The sequence below is a fragment of the Bacillus rossius genome, chromosome 6, assembly GCF_032445375.1.
Source record: "Bacillus rossius redtenbacheri isolate Brsri chromosome 6, Brsri_v3, whole genome shotgun sequence".
NCBI classification, from domain to species: domain Eukaryota; kingdom Metazoa; phylum Arthropoda; class Insecta; order Phasmatodea; family Bacillidae; genus Bacillus; species Bacillus rossius.
The window spans coordinates 4,134,875-4,155,527 of NC_086334.1; the positions used below are offsets into that span (position 1 = coordinate 4,134,875).

Genomic DNA, 20,653 nt, shown 5'->3' on the forward strand with positions numbered 1-20,653 from the left:
ATGTATACTAATTATCAGTCTGTTATAGTATATTTTATTAAAACTATTAAAATTGCTTCTAAGTGTATTTTGTTAGTGTGCATGTCAATATCTGGCTTCTATTACAATAATAATATTCCACATTTTTAGTGCTCTGACATGTAGGAATTCAATATTTCTTATCGAGTTCTTATTCTACCTATTGGCTCAAGAACCTCATTAATATGAACCTCGTTATTACAAACTGAAATATTTTACTCCCCTTCAGGTTTGTATTAATGAGGTTTCACTGTATATACCATCTGAAACAACTAAATTTCAAGCATGGCCTCGTGGCCTGGCGGTCAGCACCGCTAACTTCCAATCCAAGGCTAGTCGGTTCGAATCCCAACAGCTGCGGAATTTTTTTTTGTACTTGTAAAAATAAATACGGCACACGCAACATTTCAAAAGTAATAACTATATTTGAATTAATGAATGCAAATAAAAGTAAATTTATTAATTAAACTGTACATTTCATTTCACTCCTTTGTATTCATACAAAATAGTGATAATTCAATAAAAATGATTCAATGTTATTCATAAAAGTATGCAGAGGTAGATTTTATCATACAAAAGATAGAAAAATTAAAAAAAAAAATTCTTCCTCAAAGAATATAATATTTTTAATGCCTAACTGGTTTGGTTGCAAAAACCTATTACGGCTCAGTCTCAGGCCGAATATGATATTTCCTTTTCTTCTGGATCAATCATTTCATCAATGTTTTGTTATGACGTTGTCACGTTAAACTATCGTCCGTAAACCGACTTTACAGACAACCAATTTTTTTTTTGTGTTTGTTTTTATGTATGGTGGCTACCACCGTGGCTCATCGCTGTTGGTAGTCATCTCACAACATTAATAAAAAAAAAAAAAAAAAAGTAAATAATAAATTAGTCAGAACAGTCTGGGGAAAACCTGTCAGAAGTTAGTGGATGTCAGAGTTGTGTGCAGCGACCCTCTGTGTGAGGTGTGGACTGAGGAGGGGTGTTGTTGCAGAAAGACCTGGTGTTGTCTGACGTGGAGTCTGCGGTCCGGGTGCTCAACTCGGTCGCTGCGATCACGCGGGCTGTGGACGTTGGCAGCCCTGACCTCACCTGGGAGGCCCTCTGCAACCCCGCATTGTACTTTGTAGTGAGTGCTCACATACTGTGTCCTTGTTCATGCCAGCATAGTGTGTGGATGAGAGAACTTTTTCATAATGTCCGTTCAGAGTTACAGATGCATACACACATTTTATTTTGAATTGTATGGTGTACATACGAGCACAATTGCCATTTTATTTTTAAAAAAAATGTCTAGCTCTACTTTTTAGTTCTTATGTTCTCATGAACTTAGGAACATTACAGAATAGTGTTGAATTTTTTTTAGTTGCACTATTTGTTTAACTTATTATCATCAATATATATATATATATATATATATATATATATATATATATATATATATATATATATATATATATATATATATATATATATATATATATATATATATATATATACCGTATTTACTCGTGTATAGCGCGCCCTCGTGTATAGCGCGCACCACGATTTTTGCAACTAATTCAAAAGAAAAAAAAATTGAAATTTTTTTTTCCCCCATAAATAAATTTTACTAACATTTTGTGGTACCTGATTATTTAAATTGATGTGTGGTGATGCGTCAGGAAAATACATAAACTCTGCTGTCTAAACGGAAGATAATGAAGCGCTATATCGTCACAACTGGTACGTGGAAGGAAGGAAGGGAGGGAGGGAGGCGTGCCGCGCTACGTTGCTAAGCTGCCGCGGAGAACTTGATGACTCACCGGTGAGGAATGGAGGAAGCGAAGAAGTTGCCGGGGGGGGGGGGGGGGGGGGAACTGGTGACAACATTCTCTCTTTCTCTCTCTCTCTCTTTTTACTAGCTTCTGAGCTGGCTTTCTGTAAAGGAGGTCTAAAAATAAACAAGAGACCATGATGTGCGAGCTTGCGCGCGCGCGCGTGTGCGTGTGCGTGTGTGTGTGTGCGTGTGCGTGCGTGCGTGAAACAGAGGCCTTGTTGCTTGTGCGTATGTGTGGGGGCTGGCCAGAAACGTCACCCGTCAGTTAACGACTTCCACTCCTCTCCCCCCCCCCCCCCCCCAAAATTTTTTTTTCCCGTGCATAGCACGCATCCTTATTTTTTTCCTTTACTTGAGGGGAAAAAAGGGCGCGCTATACACGAGTATATACGGTATATATATATATATATATTGTAATGTTTTATGTACAGATTTTAAGTGTCTTACCACTTATTGTTTAAGCAGTTGAGCAAAATAATTTGTGTTAATATGTACTTATTATTACTGGTGTTATAATATTTAATGAAGATGAAGATTTTAATCAGCTATCTTTAATGATGAAATTGGGCTTTTTATAATACCATATAAATCTTGGCTCTAATAATTTTTTATTGAAATAAATAAATAATGTTAAGACTGTATTTTTGTTCGTGAATAAATTAAGAATGACTTAGTGACAATCGAAGTGGGGTAATAGTTTGTTCGCTTTCACAGTGTTGATTCCCGTAGAGCGTGTGACCACTGTTGCTTGTGACGAGTAGTGGGTTCTCGTAGAGCGTGTGGCCGCTGTGTTGTGCCAGGAGCTGGACGAGGCCTTCAGGGTGAAGTACTACCTGGGGCTGAAGGCGGTGCGCGATGACAAGGTGGCAGGAGGCTGTGCCTGCCCCCTGCTCACGTACCTCGACGTGCAGGAGTGCATCGACACGGTCAACCAGCTGTTTGAGGACCAGGGCCAGTGTGAGTCCCACTGCCTTCCATCTGCTTCCAGTAGTTCAGGAGTTGTTGCTTGTTACTTTGCCGTGCTGGACTTTGAGACATGAATACTATTTTGAATTTGAACAATATATTGTCATTTTTAACTTGTGTACTGTTGCAATAAAATATTACCAGGCCAATATACTCTTGGAGTTACTGCTGTCATAAACCTTTTAATTAGCAGTCGAGCGTAAATCGAGCAAACTGAAGTGCCACAATGATTGAGTGATCAGAACATTACTTCCACCAAGACTGTCCAGGTTGGGTTCTCGTGTTTGGTCTGAGCCCCACCAGCACTGCAGTGTTGCGTATGTGTGCAGTGATCGCGTGGCTGCACCAGCTGAGTGCAGCGGTGAGGCAGGGTGACCCCGGGGCCTGTCTCTCTGCGCTCACCGACCCTCCTTCGAAGCTGGCCGGCCATGTCACTCGGGACAACATCCCCCTCTACTTGCAGCTGCTCAAGGTACATCTTCCACTGTGGCATGGTGCAGCAGCGTAGCAAGGTGGTGAACTGTGTGTATTACTTTACCCGGATATCAGGGTCCCCTTGGCATTGAAAAGTGTTTTTACTGTGGATGCAATTGTGACTCAACAGTAATGACAAAGATAATAACTCCAAAAATTTTTGAAAATTATGAAGTTTCCTGCTAATATGCATATAGGCCTAGACCACCTGGTGAGATAAGTTGCGTCCGTCAATCTCACGAGCAGACCTTGGGCTTCAGGTTCTCCCTGACACAGTAGTTGGCAACATTGCAACAGTTCACTTTTCATTTACTGCTGCCAAATTTTTCGGTTTCAAACATGACATTTTTTTAGCTGTTTACCTCAATCTAAGTATTTAATTGCTTTGTTTTTAGTTTTTACAGACTTCATTTTTTCATGTATTATTTCTTTCAGAGCATTAACTCACATGGTAAGTACTGACTCAATTCAACATATGGTGCTAGCTAAAATTTTATTCCTGGAAAATGTCAGGGAATTTTTCTGTAGCCATTCTGGGAAATATTTTCTGGAAAAAAATTCATATGTATTTAGATTTTTGATGACTACGTGATAAGAAATGGTTGTAGGAAAATTTGCTTAGTGAGTTCTTTAAGTCCTGAAATGTTAGTCATCGGGCATTTTTCAGAGTTGACATGTGATGTTATTTAGAATGGAGAGTTGATGAGGGGGATAACGAGATGAATGCTTACGGAATGAACGGAAGCACCCCGAGGAATTTACCTGAATCGCGACAACACCCGCCGTGTTTCCCACGTCGGGGAATGTGTGTTTGGCCCGAGTGGTGGGGAGGGAATGGTGGAGGCCGGTGATGTGGCATCGGAGAGGCGTGCAGCAGTCGTGTGTGGCCGTGCGCAGTGCAAGCTGGAGGGCAAGCCAGAGGGGGCGGAGCTGTGGCTGGAGGACCTCGAGGCCGTGGCCGGCGAGGCGGCCGAGGAGACCCGCAGCGTGGAGGCGGGTGAGTGCCGGACCAGACTCGCTGGCTCTCGCCCTTGCACAGGGGCACGCTTAGCTGCCGTCTGGCATCTTGCCGTCGAGATGCGGCAATCTGGAATCAGTTCTTTCATTAAATAAACTGCACTAGGATCCTGGTCAAACATCATCAAACTGTAGCTAAACAAAGTATTTATGCATCCTATTTTACACCAGTTTTTTAGTTTCTACGTTACATTACATATACCAGGTCTGTCGAAAGATTTAGTTTCTAAATACTGATTGTAGCATTTAAAAATCTTGTAATTTTTAAAATCTTAATTTATCTTAGGTTTAATGGTAATTTTTTACTATGTATTTATACATAACCCTTAAATAAAATTTAATTTTGGTAATAAAAAAAAATCTACAATCTTAGCTGTTTGCACATTAGTGTGAAATGAAGCAGGAGAAAATGTTTTTTTTTCTTTAAGTTGTCCTTAGTATTTTTCTTGTTTGCTAAATATAGATTCATTACATTAACTTATTTACAAGTTCAAAAAGAAGGAATGTATTTAACATAAGTATTTAGATTATTTGCTTTTTTTTCTCCTTGTCAACCATCGGTTGGCCGGAAAGCATTCTACTATGCAGCGGGCATAAATGCGTTCACAGCGCCGAGTGCAAGTGGTTGTGCAGCACACTGCAGTGGCCGCCCGTCAGAGGTGCGTTGAGGCGACACGGGGTCTGGGTTGTCGCAGTGGCGAGGTCGCTGGCAGCGATGGACCGCGCGCTGACCCGGGACGACGCCCGGCTCCTGGAGCAGTCCCTGCGGGAGATGAGCGTTGCTGCCCCGGTCTCCCAGCGCGTCTCCGCACGCCTCTTCCACACGCTCAAGGAGTGTCGGCGCAGGAAGGTACGCCTTAACTATCCATCTTCTCACTCTGCAGACTGTGTCGCTTGCCAGAATGACTGAATAAATCAAACAAATAAAAAGCTTGACGTCTCAGCATTATTCGTCAGAGACAATCAGGTGTGATGAGATGATAATGGAGTGGTGACAGAATTAATGGGTGTGAAAAATGGAGTAACCTTAGGAAATCCAACAGCTTACTTCTAGGTCCACCAAGTTTCCCATTTGCCAAAATGTTTTTGACACTGCCACGATCAGGGCCGGCGCGTCCACACAGGCGGACCAGGCAACCGCCTAGGGTGCCAAGTAGCTGAGGGCAGCGCAGCACGACACAAAACAGCTGATATAATATGTTAAACGATTATTGAAACTAGATGACAATGAATTTTTGTAACAGTTTGGAATGTTTATATTGATATAAGTAATTATTTAAAGTCCACGGTGACCTGTTTATGATTTATAATTAGTAAAAAAGTAAAAAAAAAGCCTGCTTACATTTGATTGTTGACAAAATCTTAGGCTGACGTGATGTATTTTGAGGCAAGCAAAATTTTTTTTTTTGGGGGTTTCCGGCAGGGGGGTTAAGGTTTTTCGTCTACGGCGCCAATTTACCTTGTACCGGCCCTGGCCACGATTGAACGTGGATTGAATTAATAGGACGTAAGTGATCTGAAATCTCTACTATCGTGACCTCTGTTACTTAAACACGACAAACCTCTGTGACGAAAAGCTTTAAGAGAACATAATAATTGGCATTTTGTACTAACAAATTTGTGCTAACAAAATGGTTGCACATTTTATTTTAGGAATTCTATCTGAATCTATCGGCTATACATTTCAACTTGTGGTGCAAAGTACGCATCATGTAAAAGGGATCGACTATGATTGTTTTAACTCTTCTCGAATGCAGTGCGTGTGACTGTTCGTGTGCTGAGCAGATGTTGGGAGCAGTGTGGGTGTGCGCAGGAAGGGAAGTACTCTTGCGACTGGGTGTGCCACCACACGCGGCGTGGCGTGGCTGCCTTCGTAGACGTGCGGTCCGGCAAGTACCAGTGGGAGAAGCCGCGGGAGTTCCTCTCTGGCTCCAGGTTCCTCGGCGTCAAGGACGTGAAGGTGCGTGGAGACTCTTGCGTGCAGGCCCCTGGGTCGTTCACGAGAAGCAGTCAACTGATCATGTGTGCTGACTATTAAAATAATATTGTTCTTCTTTTATTAAGCATAAAACAATTTTTTTTATTTTCATGTTGTTTCTAAAACTTATTTTTTTTGTCTAAATGATGGTGGTTATGCAGTGATTTAACACTCGAGAAATTACAGACTTAATGGGGTGCCTCCCATTTCAGGTCAAGATTTTATATTTACAGTAATTTCAAATAAACTTGTAGACTTTTTTCAATTGTTTAACTTTCACGAAATAAAAATAATATATACAGTGCATACTTTTTGCATAATTAGCTGCCAGAGTTTCTTTTTAACGTTTTTTGGGTTGTGCGAATAAGTAGAATTTAATTTATTGCAGAACTGAAACTTTTTTAGGTTTAACTGCAATGCCACTGGCTACTTCAACAAATGGTTTGAATTTCTTTCAGAGAAAATATTAATTTTACCTGGTATTTCAAAATTCCCAAATTTGTCACGATTTTGACAGCGAAGAAACGTGAAGTGAGTTTTTGCGATAGAAATTCAAACCATTTCTTGAAGTAGCCAGTGGCATTGCATTGCAGTTAAACCTAAAAAGTTTCAGTTCTGCATTAAATTAAATTCTCCTTATTTGTACAACCCAAAAAAACGTTATAAATGTAACTTTGGGAGCTAATTATGCAAGAAATATGTACTGTATATATTTTTTATTTCGTGAAAGTTAAACAATTGAAAAAAGTCCAAAAGTTGATCAGTATAAAATGATGACCTGAAATGTGAGACACCCCCTCAACTGCTGAGCTTGTGAGGTTCAGGGGCGGTGGTTGTGGTGTTCTCGCGTGTCCTGGCCGTGTGGGGCAGAGCGTCCTCGGCTACGTGACGGCCGTGTGCGAGAACAAGGCCGCGGAGAAGGCGGTGGTCCGACTGCAAGCCTGCGCTCGGGGCTTGCTGGCGCGGAGGAGGCTGGCCGCCCGGCGGGAACACTTCCAGCGGAACATCCGCAGCATCGTCAAGATACAGGTGAGTACCCACTCTTGTTTGTGCCACAGTTTTCGAATTGTGCCCGTACCTTACAAACAGTGGCGTAGCCAGGATTTGTGTATGGGGGGGTGTTGAGAAGCGTGCCCCCCCCCCCCCCCCCTACTACGTATTAAAGCGGGGGTCCGGGGGTCCTCCCTCGGTAAAATTTGGATTTTAAGGTGTAAAATTGTTCTATTTAGCAGTTTTCGGTTCTTAAATTTAAATATTATAATGGTAAAAATGTTACTAATTTTAATATGAAATTTGTTTGAGTGATGAATAAGAAATTAATTAAAGATTTGGTGCTAAGGGGGGTTTGAACCCCTAACCCCCCCCCTCCCCCCTCCCGGCTACGTCCCTGCTTACAAAGTTTTTACATTTGTAAACAGAACTGGGAAATTGTATTCAATTTACCATGAAGTGTCAAGTTTCAAAATTTTAAAAACATGCATAGTATACAGCAAAACCCCTTATTTGCACTTTTCATGGGGACAAAGTAAAAAAGTGTAAAAAGCGTGTAAGTGTAAATAAAGGGAAAAGTATGAAAAGGAGTACAGCTTACCTTATTCAGTATTTTTTTCCTTTTGTTTAATAGCACATACTATAATGCAGGTACAAATACACTAACAACAAACTTTACTCTAGTATTTAATCATTTAATTTACCACATTTGACAAAAATAAAAAAATAATGAAAGCCAAAAAGTTTTTCTGATTACTTCCTAACAAAAAAATCTGAAATTTTTTTCTGCTTGCTTTTTTAGCTGTTCAAGGAGATTATTTGCCTCTCCAAATTATAAAAGTTATCAAATGAACTAGCACTGCCTTCAGAACTTGATATATAGCTGCGCAATGTTTGAAGAGCTGCGAGCACGTCTCTTGTAGTAGGAACTGGTTCTTCTTGCCCCTCTTCTTCTTCTTCTTCATCATCATCATCTTCTTGCGAGTTGGTGATGCCACTATTGATAATAATGTCCTCCACACACTGGACTTGTGAGGTAACTACCTGCTGGTCAATTGCCACATAGTCCTTAAAAGACTCCTTTTGAGACAGTTGGCAATACTCAGGCACATCCTCTATGATGGTGACACCATCATCTTCACTGGCACTACAACCTGCCTCTGGAAAAAAAAAGCCTGCCTTCGCAAAACAATTTTGAATCGTTGTAACTGTGACCTCTTTCCATGCTCTAGCTGTGAAGTGTAAGGCTGTCAATACATCAATCAATCTTCATTGTCGAGGGATCCTTACCGCTGTCAAGCATGGTCACCGCTCTTGTGACCAGGTATTTTCGGTACAGGAACTTGAATGACTGTATAATACCTAGGTCCAGTGGCTGTAGTTCACTCGTGCAGTTCGCAGGGAAAAAAAAACAACTTCTGTATTACGAAGCTGTATGTTGCCCATGTGTGCAGGGCACTGGTCAATAAACAAAACAATTTTCCTGTTTTGTACACCCATTTTGGCATCAAGTGCATGAAGTTGGCTCTGGAACAGTGCACTCACCATCCATGACTTTTTGTTCGCTGTGTACTTGGTAGGAAGGGTGCGTACGTTTTTGAAACACCTGGGTTTCATAACCTTGCCAATAACGTAGAGAGGCAAATTTTCACTTCCATCAGCATTTGTACACAAAAGTACAGTGATTCGTTGCTTACTTAACTTTCCTCCATGGCACTTCTCCCCTTTAAAAGTGAAGGTTTTGTCAGGCAGAACACTATAAAACAATCCAGTTTCATCAGCATTAAATATATTTTTCGGAGAATAGCTGGCAATCTTCACATTAAGCTGAGTTTCCTTCCAGTGTTCCACTGTCTCTTCATTCACACTCTTGCTTTCACCGCATACAACTTTGTAAACAACATTATGGCGTTGTTTGAACCTGTCTAGACATCCATTGGAAGCTGTAAAATCTTCAATGCCAAGCCGGGATGCAATCACACGAGCTTTTTCTCGCAAAATGGACCCGCTGATTGGCAGATTCGCAGAACGTGCACCCACAAACCACTCCACAAGAATATCTTCAACTTCTTTAAATTTTGATTCTTTACAGTATTTTCGTTTTTTTGCACTTGGCCCGCATTTTGCTGCATTTTCTGCAATGCTATTACGATTCTTCAAAATCGTATTGAGTGTGCTGATGGGAATTGAAAGTTCTTTTGCCAAATCAACTCATGTTCCCACAAACTCGTCTGATTTTGCAATTATTTTTAATTTTTCCGCCACTGAAAACGTATGACGCTGCCTTTTCTCCATTACTTAACCATAAACGACAGACTTCACTGATAAAAAAATTCAAAATAAAAGGAAACTTTTTTACACAATATTTTCTACCACGTTATTCTAGCATTCTATTTACCGTTACCGGATGTTGACTTTCCTTTACCATAATGTTCACAGAATGTAAACATGCAGTTGTGTATGTGATTAAAATATCGTCCAGAAAATCGACAGCGCTCGCAGCGCAAATAGAGCCCGCACAACTTCATCGCCATCTTGTAGTGTGTTGTGGTTCTCGATACAAACAAAATCTTTGACGCATTTCACATGTTTATTCTCGGACAATTCTTTTACAGTTTCGTCATCTATGGCGATTGCACCAAGTTGTTTATGTTTGTTACGTGACGTAAATAGCGGGATGGATTCGATTTTTGAAACGTAATTTGCGTGAAGGTATTGTATTGGACTAAATGGGAACTAAACGGGACCTGAAGAATATAGTGCAAATAACGGGAAAACGTAAATAACGGTAACGTAAATAAGGGGTTTCGCTGTATGTAGAAGGATTAATTAGGGCTAGTGAAAATGGGTGCAGTTAAGATAAAATGTGGGTTGTGACACAGTAAAACAAGTTACGGCATCACTAACAAATGAGGGTTCGGAGTTTCAACGTTTCTTGAATGCCTCCAGGAGAAGCTCTGGAGATTATCACGAGACACTAAACAATGACATGCTGCCAGAGACCTGGAACAAGGGAGGTTATTTTTTCTCCAAAGCGGTGTTATTTTTCACAAAACTCAACAAAAAAAAATTGCACTTTTATTTGATGAAATTTAATTTAAAAATAACTAAAGCGTACATGATAGTAATTCTATTTTTAATTACTATATTTGAAACTAAAGGTGTGTAATAATTCTAACAGTAATTTTTGGTTTTAGTCATCAAAAGACAGCATAGTGATCACTTCAACATTGCTTTTTTTCAAGTTCTGCCTTCTGTCTTTGACAATTAATTTGTAGTGACTAATTAACCATTTTACAAATCTGGCTTTACTTTTAGAAGCAGTGACAGTTGCTTATCATACATACCGAACGTTATTCATTGTGGTCTGCAGTATGTATGGGAGTCCAAGCACCTTTTTTTGTCTTAATCTAACAGGCTGTGCAATTTTTGGCACTGCTTCCAGGCCTGGTGGAGGGGAGTCCGCGACAGGCGTCTGTACCAGAAATGTCTTGAGGAAAGAGAGAAAGAAAAGGGCAAAACAATTGAATCGTGCAACTACAATATGGATTGGTATCAGCGTCAGGTAAACCTCTTTGAGAAAATCTTGATTTATTTTCCTTATCGCCATTTCACACAATCAAAGTTTGATTGAAATCACATCCAGTTTTTATTGCATTCTAGGTGTATGCGAATAGTGGATTTTGGTGTTTGAATATTTTCAAATCAAATAGTAACATTTTCGAAACAAATGCGAATAGTTTTGAAGACAAATAGAATGTCATATTTTACTTTGGTGTATTACCATACAAAATATAATAGAATAAACAACAATCCCCGATAAAGTTTCGGGTAGCAAGGCTGAATTCATTAATACTCAACATTTGCTGGTCTTGAAACTTAAAACTTAATTTGATACTAACTAGTCACCACAGTGTCAGAATATTTTTCTTAATTTGCTATAATAATTAGCTAAACAAATTGACAAAGTTTAGAAATAATGAAAAACTTTTTCTCAGTCTTTTTTTCATATCAAATTATTACTGCAAACTCAGTAGTAACAAAATTGTTTGGTTTTACCTCAAGTGTATTTTGAAATTTTCTTTCAGACATGTTACAGTTTCTTAAATTTGAGTTGTCAGTCGTTTTTAATTGGCTTTAGTGTTTTCTCAGCAATCAAATGTGTCCCTAAACAATATTATTAAAATTGAAAAATATTTTTATTTTAAAAATAGTCTTGTAAAAAATATACAAAAAAAATCCCATGATATTGAAATATAATAGTATTGTCAAGTTTTGATAGTCTAAAGTCTGTTTTACTTGAATATAATTTTTACTGGTGTATCATCTTTGGAGAGTTATAATAAACAATTAAACTTCTCGGAAAAAAAGAGTATGTTTAATAAAACACATTACTTGAAACAGTTTAATTGTTTAATTACTTTCTTTGCGTGAAATGCTCTACAACAAAAACATTTAGGTTTCACTGAATCCAGTCTTTTTTGAATAGCATTAACATTTTGTCGATACAGATTGAATTCAACGAATATTAAGTTGCGTGATAGGCCACTTGCAGTCATGTGTAAACACTTTGCAAAGCTGACACGTTGTGTGTTGTGACTCAGCTGGTACGGTGTGTTGACGGTCGTGGCGTGACGGCAGGAGCGGAAGGTGGTGAAGGTGCAAGCCCTGTGGCGCGGTCGCCGGACGAGGCGTGTGTTCCGCTCCTTGCTGCGCCACCCCCGCCCCTCGCTGCCCGTCGTGCGTCACTTCGTGCACCTGCTCGAGTGCACGCCCCACGACTACCAGTGCGACTTGCAGCTGCAGGTACGCCGTTCCAGCGACTTGTTTCCAATCATATTTAGTTGCAGTACTTTCTTTGTAGTATTTCCCTTCCTTGCACAAGGGTGAGCGGTTGTCCCCACGTGCGGCGCTGGCTGGCGTGTTGCAGGCCCTGCGGGGAGAGGTGGTCCAGGCCATCAGACACAACCAGGAGCTGGCCCGACAGCTCGACGCCATGGACATCAAGATAGGGCTCCTGGTGCACAACAGGATAACCCTGCAGGTGCGGTACAGTCCTGCATGATGTCTGCTCATAATGTTTTCCTACAAGTACTGACATTTTCCCCTCCAAGGATAGTGTATCTTTTATTCCCTGCACGTAACGTTTTACGAATTGTGCATTTCCCGCTTATAACATTTGCTTTCTAAAATTCTATATATGCAAAAAAATAGTTTTAAAAAGTAACTATTCTCAACACTTACCGACTTAACCCATTTGTGAAGTTTAACATATTAAAAGGTTTACCGTACACTTTACATACGCTTTTGTTTGCAATACATGTAGATTGTTCAAACGGGATTGTATGCAAAAGTAAAATGTAAATTTGCCGAAACACTATTGCTACACGTGAGTGCTGCGTAACGCTGTGTTATCGATATATCGAAGGTACATAACGTTCATAGTTATGCATCTGTTGGCACCCTTGTCTTGAAAAATATAATCCTTTCATTCCTTGCCATTTTTGTGTGTTTTCAGATGTACGTACGTAAGTCCTACAATATTTTAATTTGCTAACCATTCCACGATGTTTGGGCGAAGTGCGGTAAGGGGACATTGCTTCCTAATGCTGATAGAATTGAATTTCATTTGTATGTAGGAATCCCAAAATTACGCATTTTTAAGCGGTGAAGGAATTTGAAATAGGTATTCTCAAGCAAAAATTGTTGGCTTGTTTAAGCAGATTCCAGTATTGAGTGCATCCATCGGTGGTTTTTAACATTAAATTTGTTTACACAGCTTTATGATTTCATTGGTAAAAATTCCATACACTGACAAGTGCTAAAGAGATATTTCATGCTTATAATTTTTTTTTTTTTCCTTACGATACCTTGAAAAAACATTATGACAGGGTTCTATTGTACTGTTGTGCTGCTGCTGGTATCTCGGTCCGAGCTCTCACTTGTTGCATGTCGATAGCTTCAGACTGTTTCTTGCAGCATTCTCCGTGATGTAGTTTTATATTCCTTTTCCTTTGCTCTTCTTGTCCTTCCACTATTGTTTCCACCCTCTTATTCTCCTTGAAACTCGTACTCCCCACCCCTACCTATCAAAAAATTCTTAATTCACTTATTGACTTTTCTGTCTTTCCCTCTCCCCCCCCCCCCTTCCCCCCCCTGCTCCTCTTTCTACTTTCTTACCATGTACTTCTGTGTCCATTTTTGTGCATCACTTTCAAATTCTAATTCTACTCTGTGCCCTTTCTTATTCTCTCTTCCTATCTTCTTTCACTCTACAGTCTTCTCGTTCCTAGTTCTTCCTCTAGCTACTAATTTTTCCCTTACTCTTCATTCAGTTACGCTGATTTCCCATCACTTCCAATCTTATTTCAGTAACTTTCTCTTTTAGAAGCAGGTTTTAGTATTCTTCAGAAGAATTAGTTTTCTTTAACTTTTTTTTTTTGTATTTTTGCATTACATTTTGAAATCCTGTTAAAAACCACAGAAATGATTGGCAGCAGTGAATTTTGTGTCTTGAATGCTATTTGCTTGCAGGGTTTGAGTTTATGTTGTACATGTTTGTATTAATTTATGGAACCTAGTCTAGTGTGTGTGAATGGTCCACAACTGCACAGGACGTGGTGGCCCACGGCACGACGCTGAACGACCTGGCGAGGCAGGGCCAGGGCGGGCGGGCGTCGCTAGGCCCGGACGTGAGCGTGAAGGGCCTCAAGTCCCTGACGCGGGAGGGTCGCAGGAAGCTGGACCACTACCAGCAGCTGTTCTACCTGCTGCAGACCAGCCCCGCCTACTTCTCCCGCCTGATAGTGTGCCTGCCCCAGGGGTACTTCTCCAAGTACCTGCAGGACGCCATCTTCGCGCTCTTCAACTACGGGGCCAACCAGCGCGGCCAGTACCTCTTCCTGAAGCTGCTGGAGGGCGCCCTGCACGAGGAGGTCAGGTGAGCCCGTCGCAGTGGGGGTTGAAGTGTTGGTCGAATTTCAGGGCGCCACCGCATGTGGACCCGGCTGCTCTGCCCGTGTGTGGCGAGGCCCGTTTCCCCCATCATCACTCACCCACAGTTCGTCCTCGCTCGGCAACTATCGGGAGCGGAGCACTGACGTCACATCGGTGGGCGCGGGCCGACACAGCACACACACACACACTTCGGCAGGCGGTTAAACGCCGGTCTCATAGAGGGTGGTGGTGGAAGGAGGGAACTCGTAGCGTGTAAGGGGGGAGGTGGTGGCACATCGGGCACAGAAGGGCGCAGCCCGGGACGATGTCAATGTCATCTGGGAGGCAATGGCAGTTGCTGGACCATTTTCAGTAGCATGCAAGCAAATTAGACACTGCTCAACACTACCCACATTTTCTGAATGGTTTTGAGTTTGTTTTAATATGCAGGTACATACTAACAACTAACATCATAGTTTGATCTTCTTATGAAATATCTCTTCTAATAGTAATGAAAGTAATGCTGTGGCCACTGTGTTAATGACAACACAAACTTATCTTTGTGCCACAGATGTTTGCATGTATGCTCTTGACTATCAACACATGCTCTGAATATGAATAAGATTTAATTGCGGTGTAAATTTTGTCACTAAAACCTATATTAGAATTATAATGGACTTAACGTGTGATTAAAAATATGCGCAACATATTACACATTTTTCGTATTTATGTTGTGTTGGATCAGGAAGGTGCAACTCTGCGTGTTCCAGGTACAAGTTTGAGAAGCTGTCGGACGTGATGAGCGGCAACTCGATGGTGTTGAAGCTAGCCACCAACTACACGAGGCAAAACGCAGCCCAGAACTCCCTCCGCAGCATGTTGGGACCTCTCGTTGAGCATGTAAGTGCTCAGTGTCACTTTCTGTTGTGCCGATTTCCAGTGGTACTAGTTACAGCTCTTGTAAGTGAATTGATAGATAAATTAATAAATTCACATTATAAATATTGTTTTGTATGTCAGCAGTAAAGTTTTCGGAATTTATATTAGTGTTATCATACTACATTTAAATATTTATATTGCATTGTTCCTCATTCTTATAAACTATGTCATAAAATTAATTCACCATGTCTCAGCATAAATATAAGATACTATATTCTGTGTTTTGAGGAAAACTATAAATTAATCTTCAACTCTCTATCCCACTGACTGATGATCTGCATTAACTAGAAAATAGTATCTTCAGTTAATTAGGTTTTACTTTCTTAAAAGGGGTTAAATTCTGTAATCTTAGTTAAGCACAATTGACTGGCTTTTATGAATTTTGCGTACATTCAGTTACTCAAATGAATTGATCAGAGCAATTATTTTTTTTCAAACCCATTAGCAGTGCCCATATGTTTTTGAACTGTTAGTATAGTGTTGGGTAGGATGTTTTTGAAGGAGTGAAGTACTTGACTGGGGTTGGTCAGCACCCACCACACTATGCTGTCTTACAGGTGTTGGGGAACAGGTCCCTCATTATTGAAACCAATCCGGTGGAGATCTACAAGTTCTGGAGGAACGGCATTGAAATGGAAACCGGCAGAGTGTCGTGAGTATCCCTGTGGCAAACTTTGGAAACCTTGCAAATGTGTGTGTTGTTCTAAGAAAGCCACTCTAGTCTGCTGTGTGTATTTATTGTAAATATTTTTTGATAAGATTCAGCAGCATGTGGATACTAATTGACAGTGAATTTCAGTTATGTAGTTACTTAGACTAATTGATATTCACGGACATGGGTGCCACCATGTGGATGGACACGTGAACCCCTGCTTGCTACACCGTCTCTGGGCCGTCTCGTGGGCGTGTGGAGGCTATGCTCGATTTCCGTTATGATCTTAATTCTACCCTATGAACCCGCTCTGAGCCGCAGGCACGCTGCTACGATACTGAACGGTGATTGTAATTGGCTCTCCGGGCGTCCCACGTGCGTTGGTCCTTGAACAAGAGCACACGTGGTCTAGTGAACAGAGTACTCACAGTTTCTGGTCAGACGGTATTTATTCACATAGATTTCCACGCAAGAGAACAATTAGCAAAATGCTCTGCTTACAATTGTACTGTAAAAATGCCGATCAGCTTAGGTGTGGTCCAGGACACCACGTAACCTGATCTAGAAGTTAGTCTCATCGATACGTTTAAAATGTCACACTTAAGTTTGAAGCGATGACTCATCTGTGTTATTGTTCTATTAGATTATTGAAGTATTAAGTTTCATTTCTAATGTCCGTGACTGCAGCGCACCTTTTTATTTTTATTTTTCGAGTGTGTGCTCGTGCGCAGAGAGCTGCCGGAGAAGGTGACGACCAATGAGGCGCTGGCCCACGCAGAGGTCCGTGCGCGCCTGGCCCGGTCCCTGGAGGCTCTGCGCGCCAACACACTCATGTTCCTGGACCGCATCACAGAGTCCCTGCACCTCATCCCGTACGGGATGCTGTTCGTGTCCCGGGTGCTGAAGGAGGCCCTGCAGCTCAAGTTCGACCAGTGTCAGGAGAAGGACATCCTCAAGGTGGGTGCCCGCTGTCCGTGTCATTTCCAAGGTTGGTCCATACCTAAAACTCACCGTCAATAAAAACAAAAATTTCATTTTAAAAATCTTTTCCATTCATAGTTAATTTGCTGTATACATTATTAAATTATTGCATTTTTTCAAGCCTGTTTTTGAAAAAGAAACATAAATATATGTATATATATTTCACAATCTCTCAAACTGATGTTACACTAGTTGTTTTTCATAACCACTCTTACTGTGTATAAATTTTTTCCACCTGATTATTTCAGAATAGAGAGTAACATTAATATTTAATAACAAATTTTATATTTTATGGTAATTTGGGAAGCTACTGTATGAGCTTTGGTTTCATGGAATGTAAAGTCTCGGTGGAAATTTAGTTTTTGTAAAGAAATCATTAAATAATAAAATGATACGAATGACTACATTTGCTATTTTATAAACATTTAAAGGGGCTTGCCTCCTCAGAGGTATATTTGTGTTAGTGTTGTGGAATTATAAGTGCGATGCTTGCTGTTGCTTCTAGTGCCGTATAGCTTCCAAGCACAAGGCTGTGCTGATGCAGTTAACCATAACATTATAAGGTGAAGAAATGATGCTAAAAGTGTAATGCAAAGCTCTGGAGTGCTTTTGGGTGTTTCACGCATAACAAATATTCTGAAATCATGCGTTTTAGTCCTTTTCACTCTTCTAAAAATAATATATATATAAAGGAAATATGGAAACATGTACTCACCCGCCCTCAGCACGTTCTAAAATGCTTTTCGTGAACAGCTCACTGATATCTCAAGCAAATTTTAAATTGTGTGATTTTTTTCTGAAGCTCTGCATATGGTACGAGTGCCCAGTTAGGCAGAGTTCTTAAGAGGCCACTCCAGTGTTTCAGGGGCACTACGCAACCCGTGTTAACATCATAAGATTCAATGCTATTTTCATTTTGCTTATAACTAATTAACTAATATAGATTTCGAAATTATGCTTGGTTGATATGTAAGAAACGATGCTCTTATCAAAGCCCCTTTCTTCAAAAACGTGCATAAATTATGGTTTTATACTAATCTTTACTAACATGCATAAGTGTATTGTCTAGGTTTGAACCATAATTTATGCACGTTTTTGAAGAAAGGGGTATTGATAAGAGCACCATTGTCTTACATATCAAGTAAGCATAATTTCGAAATTTATATTAGTTAATAAGTTATAAGTAAAATGAAAATAGCATTGAATCATATGAGGTTAACGCGGGTTGCGTAGTGCCCCTGAAACACTGGAGTGGCCTCTTAAGATCCGTGCATCTGCTGATGTTGTTCTCCGGCGGTGTCCTGTGTGCAGGTGGTGGGCAACCTGATCTACTACCAGTACATCAACAGCGCCATCGTAGCCCCGGATGCGTACGACATCGTGGACGTGACCATGGACAACTCCTTGGACATGGCGCAGCGCCGGAACCTGGCCAGCATCGCCAAGATCCTGCAGTTCGCCGCCACCAAGAAGGGGGTGAGGTGGCCTCGTCGGTGCCGGGCACACCTTCACGGTTCCTCCCGGATCCTTCGCAACCGCGCGGGCGTGACCTGGACGTGAACTTTCATCCAGAATTCAAAATAGTAGAAGGTCGTTTGTTACTCTTTTGTGGTTTGATTGTTATTGAAGCATTGATGCCTGGCTTACACCTTTGTTAATTTTTTCTCGTCTACATGTATCTCTGTTCATAGAACATGTTTACAGTGTGCCGGAAATTTGGAATTTCGACACTTTTTTTTATTTTATTTTTTTAAATTTTACATAATTTTAAATTATTTTTGGAAATTTTATTTGCTCTATAATTTGGTTACTAAAGGGCGATTTACTCTTTGTTAGGCTGGTGTACTCCCCTGAGTTAAATTTTGTGCCAGTAGACAGAAGCACCTTTCCCAGAGACCTATAGAATCTTTTGCAGATCTAAGACTTTGTTGGCTGCCAGTTTGAAATTTCCCTCACTTACAGGCACGTCCCAGGCCTGTAACGTTACTTCACTTCATGACTAAAACTGCATACAGCAGCTCTGGACGAGCTGTTACCATTTCTCAGAGGCGAGCTGACCATAGCCTTTACCGTCACGAATACGTATTAGGTCACTACCCTGGAGTCACGTCATGGACGCTAGTTCCCAGCGTCGTTGCAGACCAATGACCGGTCATAAACCCCAGCAGACAGCGACCGTCTCCAAGGACGCCTCGCATAAAAAATGTGTGTGCCAAGATGGACCACCCCACGGAATCTCGCGGCAGAAACAGTAACTTATTATCTTGGCCGCCAGAGTGTAGCACCTGACTGTCCCTTTAACCTTTGGTTTAAGCAGACGCCTTGGGCGAGTCGATTCTTTTTTATTTTCAGACACCCCTCAACAGGTAGCCCTAAAGTCGGCTAGTGCTACCAACTTCGAGACATCAGTCAGAGTTTTTTTATGATGCCCACTCGGGGAACTTCGGAACCTTTCGGTCCGGACTCCAATTCCCCCCCCCCCCCTTTCCCACCACCACTTTTGATAGAACAGTTACTTTTAATTACGAGACGCGGTTCTTCGCGAGACACTTGGCGTCGCGACTGCAGACGGACCGTTTGATTATCGACGAGTCGACGAGACACTAGGGATGGTCGGGTACCCGAAATTTCGGGCAGTGTTTCGGGTATCAAGTATACCCGAAATTCCGGGCGGGTATTTCAGTGCCCGAAAATATCGGGCACCTTGGAAAACGGCAATACCGCACGGCGCAAGTAAACAAAGCTTCTTTTTTTTGGAACGCGCGGAGCTGCAGGAACATGCCACGCCGCCGCCGTCCCGGCACCAGCCGGTGAAGTGAGTGTGCGTGAGAGATAAGATAAAGAAGGTGCCCGGTCAGCAAGTGTGTTTCTGGGAGGGGGAGACAGATATAAGAGAGCGAGCCCTGCAGCAAGCGGAAGTGGTCAAGGTCAACATTTACCGTTACTCTCGCTGGCTGACTAACGATGCAGCTGGTCGCCCGCCTCTCTCCTCTCTCTCTCTCTCTCTCTCTCCTTCTCTCTCTCATCTCTCTCTCCTCTCTCTCTCTCTCTCTCCTCGCGCTCTCTCTCGCTCTCATCGCGCTCTCTCTCGCTCTCTCTCTCGCTCTCTCTCTCCGCGCTCTCCTCTCGCTCTCTCTCTCGCTCTCTTTCTCGCTCTCTCTCTCTCGCTCTCTCTCTCGCTCTCTCTCGCGCGCTCTCGCTCTCGCGCGCTCTCGCTCTCGCGCGCTCTCGCTCTCGCGCGCTCTCGCTCTCGCTCGCTCTCGCTCTCGCTCGCACTCGCTCGCTCTCGCACTCGCTCGCTCTCGCACTCTCTCGCGCTCGCTCTCTCTCTCGCTCTCTCTCTCTCGCTCTCTCTCTCTCGCTCGCTCTCTTCTCTCGCTCTCTCGCTCTCTCGCTCGCTCTCTCTCTCGCTCTCTCCGCTCTCTCTCTCGCTCTCTCTCTCCGCTCTCTCTCTCGCGCTCTCTCTCGCTCTCTCTCGCTCGCATCTCTCGCTCGTCGCTCTCTCGCTCTCTCTCTCGCTCTCTCTCTCGCTCGTCGCGCTCTCTCTCTCTCGCTCTCCTCTCGCTCTCTCTCTCTCTCTCGCTTTCTCTCTCGCTCGCTCTCTGTCTCGCTCGCTCTCTCGCTCGTACTCTCTCTCGCTCGCTCTCTCTCTCGCTCGCTCTCTCGCTCTCTCTCTCGCTCGCTCTCTCGCTCGCTCTCTCCTCTCGCTCGCTCTCTCTCTCGCTCGCTCTCTCGCTCGCTCTCTCGCTCGCTCTCTCTCTCGCTCGCCTCTCTCTCCTCGCTCGCTCTCTCTCGCTCTCTCTCTCGCTCGCTCTCTCGCTCTCTCTCCTCGCGCGCTCGCTCGCTCTCTCTCTCGCGCGCTCGCTCTCTCTCTCGC

The 20,653-nt window shown here is 42.3% G+C and overlaps 1 protein-coding gene across 2 annotated transcripts in view; it reads left to right on the forward strand.

Moving 5' to 3' along the window:
* Positions 1 to 20,653, forward strand: part of LOC134532528 (ras GTPase-activating-like protein IQGAP1) — a 57,912-nt gene that overhangs the window by 18,498 nt on the left and 18,761 nt on the right. For both annotated transcript variants that reach the window (XM_063369004.1, XM_063369005.1), the window contains exons 11-25: positions 1,019 to 1,153; positions 2,644 to 2,800; positions 3,139 to 3,281; positions 4,181 to 4,280; positions 4,996 to 5,150; positions 6,114 to 6,260; positions 7,149 to 7,307; positions 10,714 to 10,833; positions 11,910 to 12,074; positions 12,199 to 12,312; positions 13,883 to 14,208; positions 14,975 to 15,104; positions 15,701 to 15,795; positions 16,527 to 16,752; positions 18,088 to 18,252. In XM_063369004.1, coding sequence (XP_063225074.1) covers positions 1,019 to 1,153; positions 2,644 to 2,800; positions 3,139 to 3,281; positions 4,181 to 4,280; positions 4,996 to 5,150; positions 6,114 to 6,260; positions 7,149 to 7,307; positions 10,714 to 10,833; positions 11,910 to 12,074; positions 12,199 to 12,312; positions 13,883 to 14,208; positions 14,975 to 15,104; positions 15,701 to 15,795; positions 16,527 to 16,752; positions 18,088 to 18,252 — 2,337 coding nt within the window. The remainder of the gene's footprint in view (positions 1 to 1,018; positions 1,154 to 2,643; positions 2,801 to 3,138; positions 3,282 to 4,180; positions 4,281 to 4,995; positions 5,151 to 6,113; positions 6,261 to 7,148; positions 7,308 to 10,713; positions 10,834 to 11,909; positions 12,075 to 12,198; positions 12,313 to 13,882; positions 14,209 to 14,974; positions 15,105 to 15,700; positions 15,796 to 16,526; positions 16,753 to 18,087; positions 18,253 to 20,653) is intronic.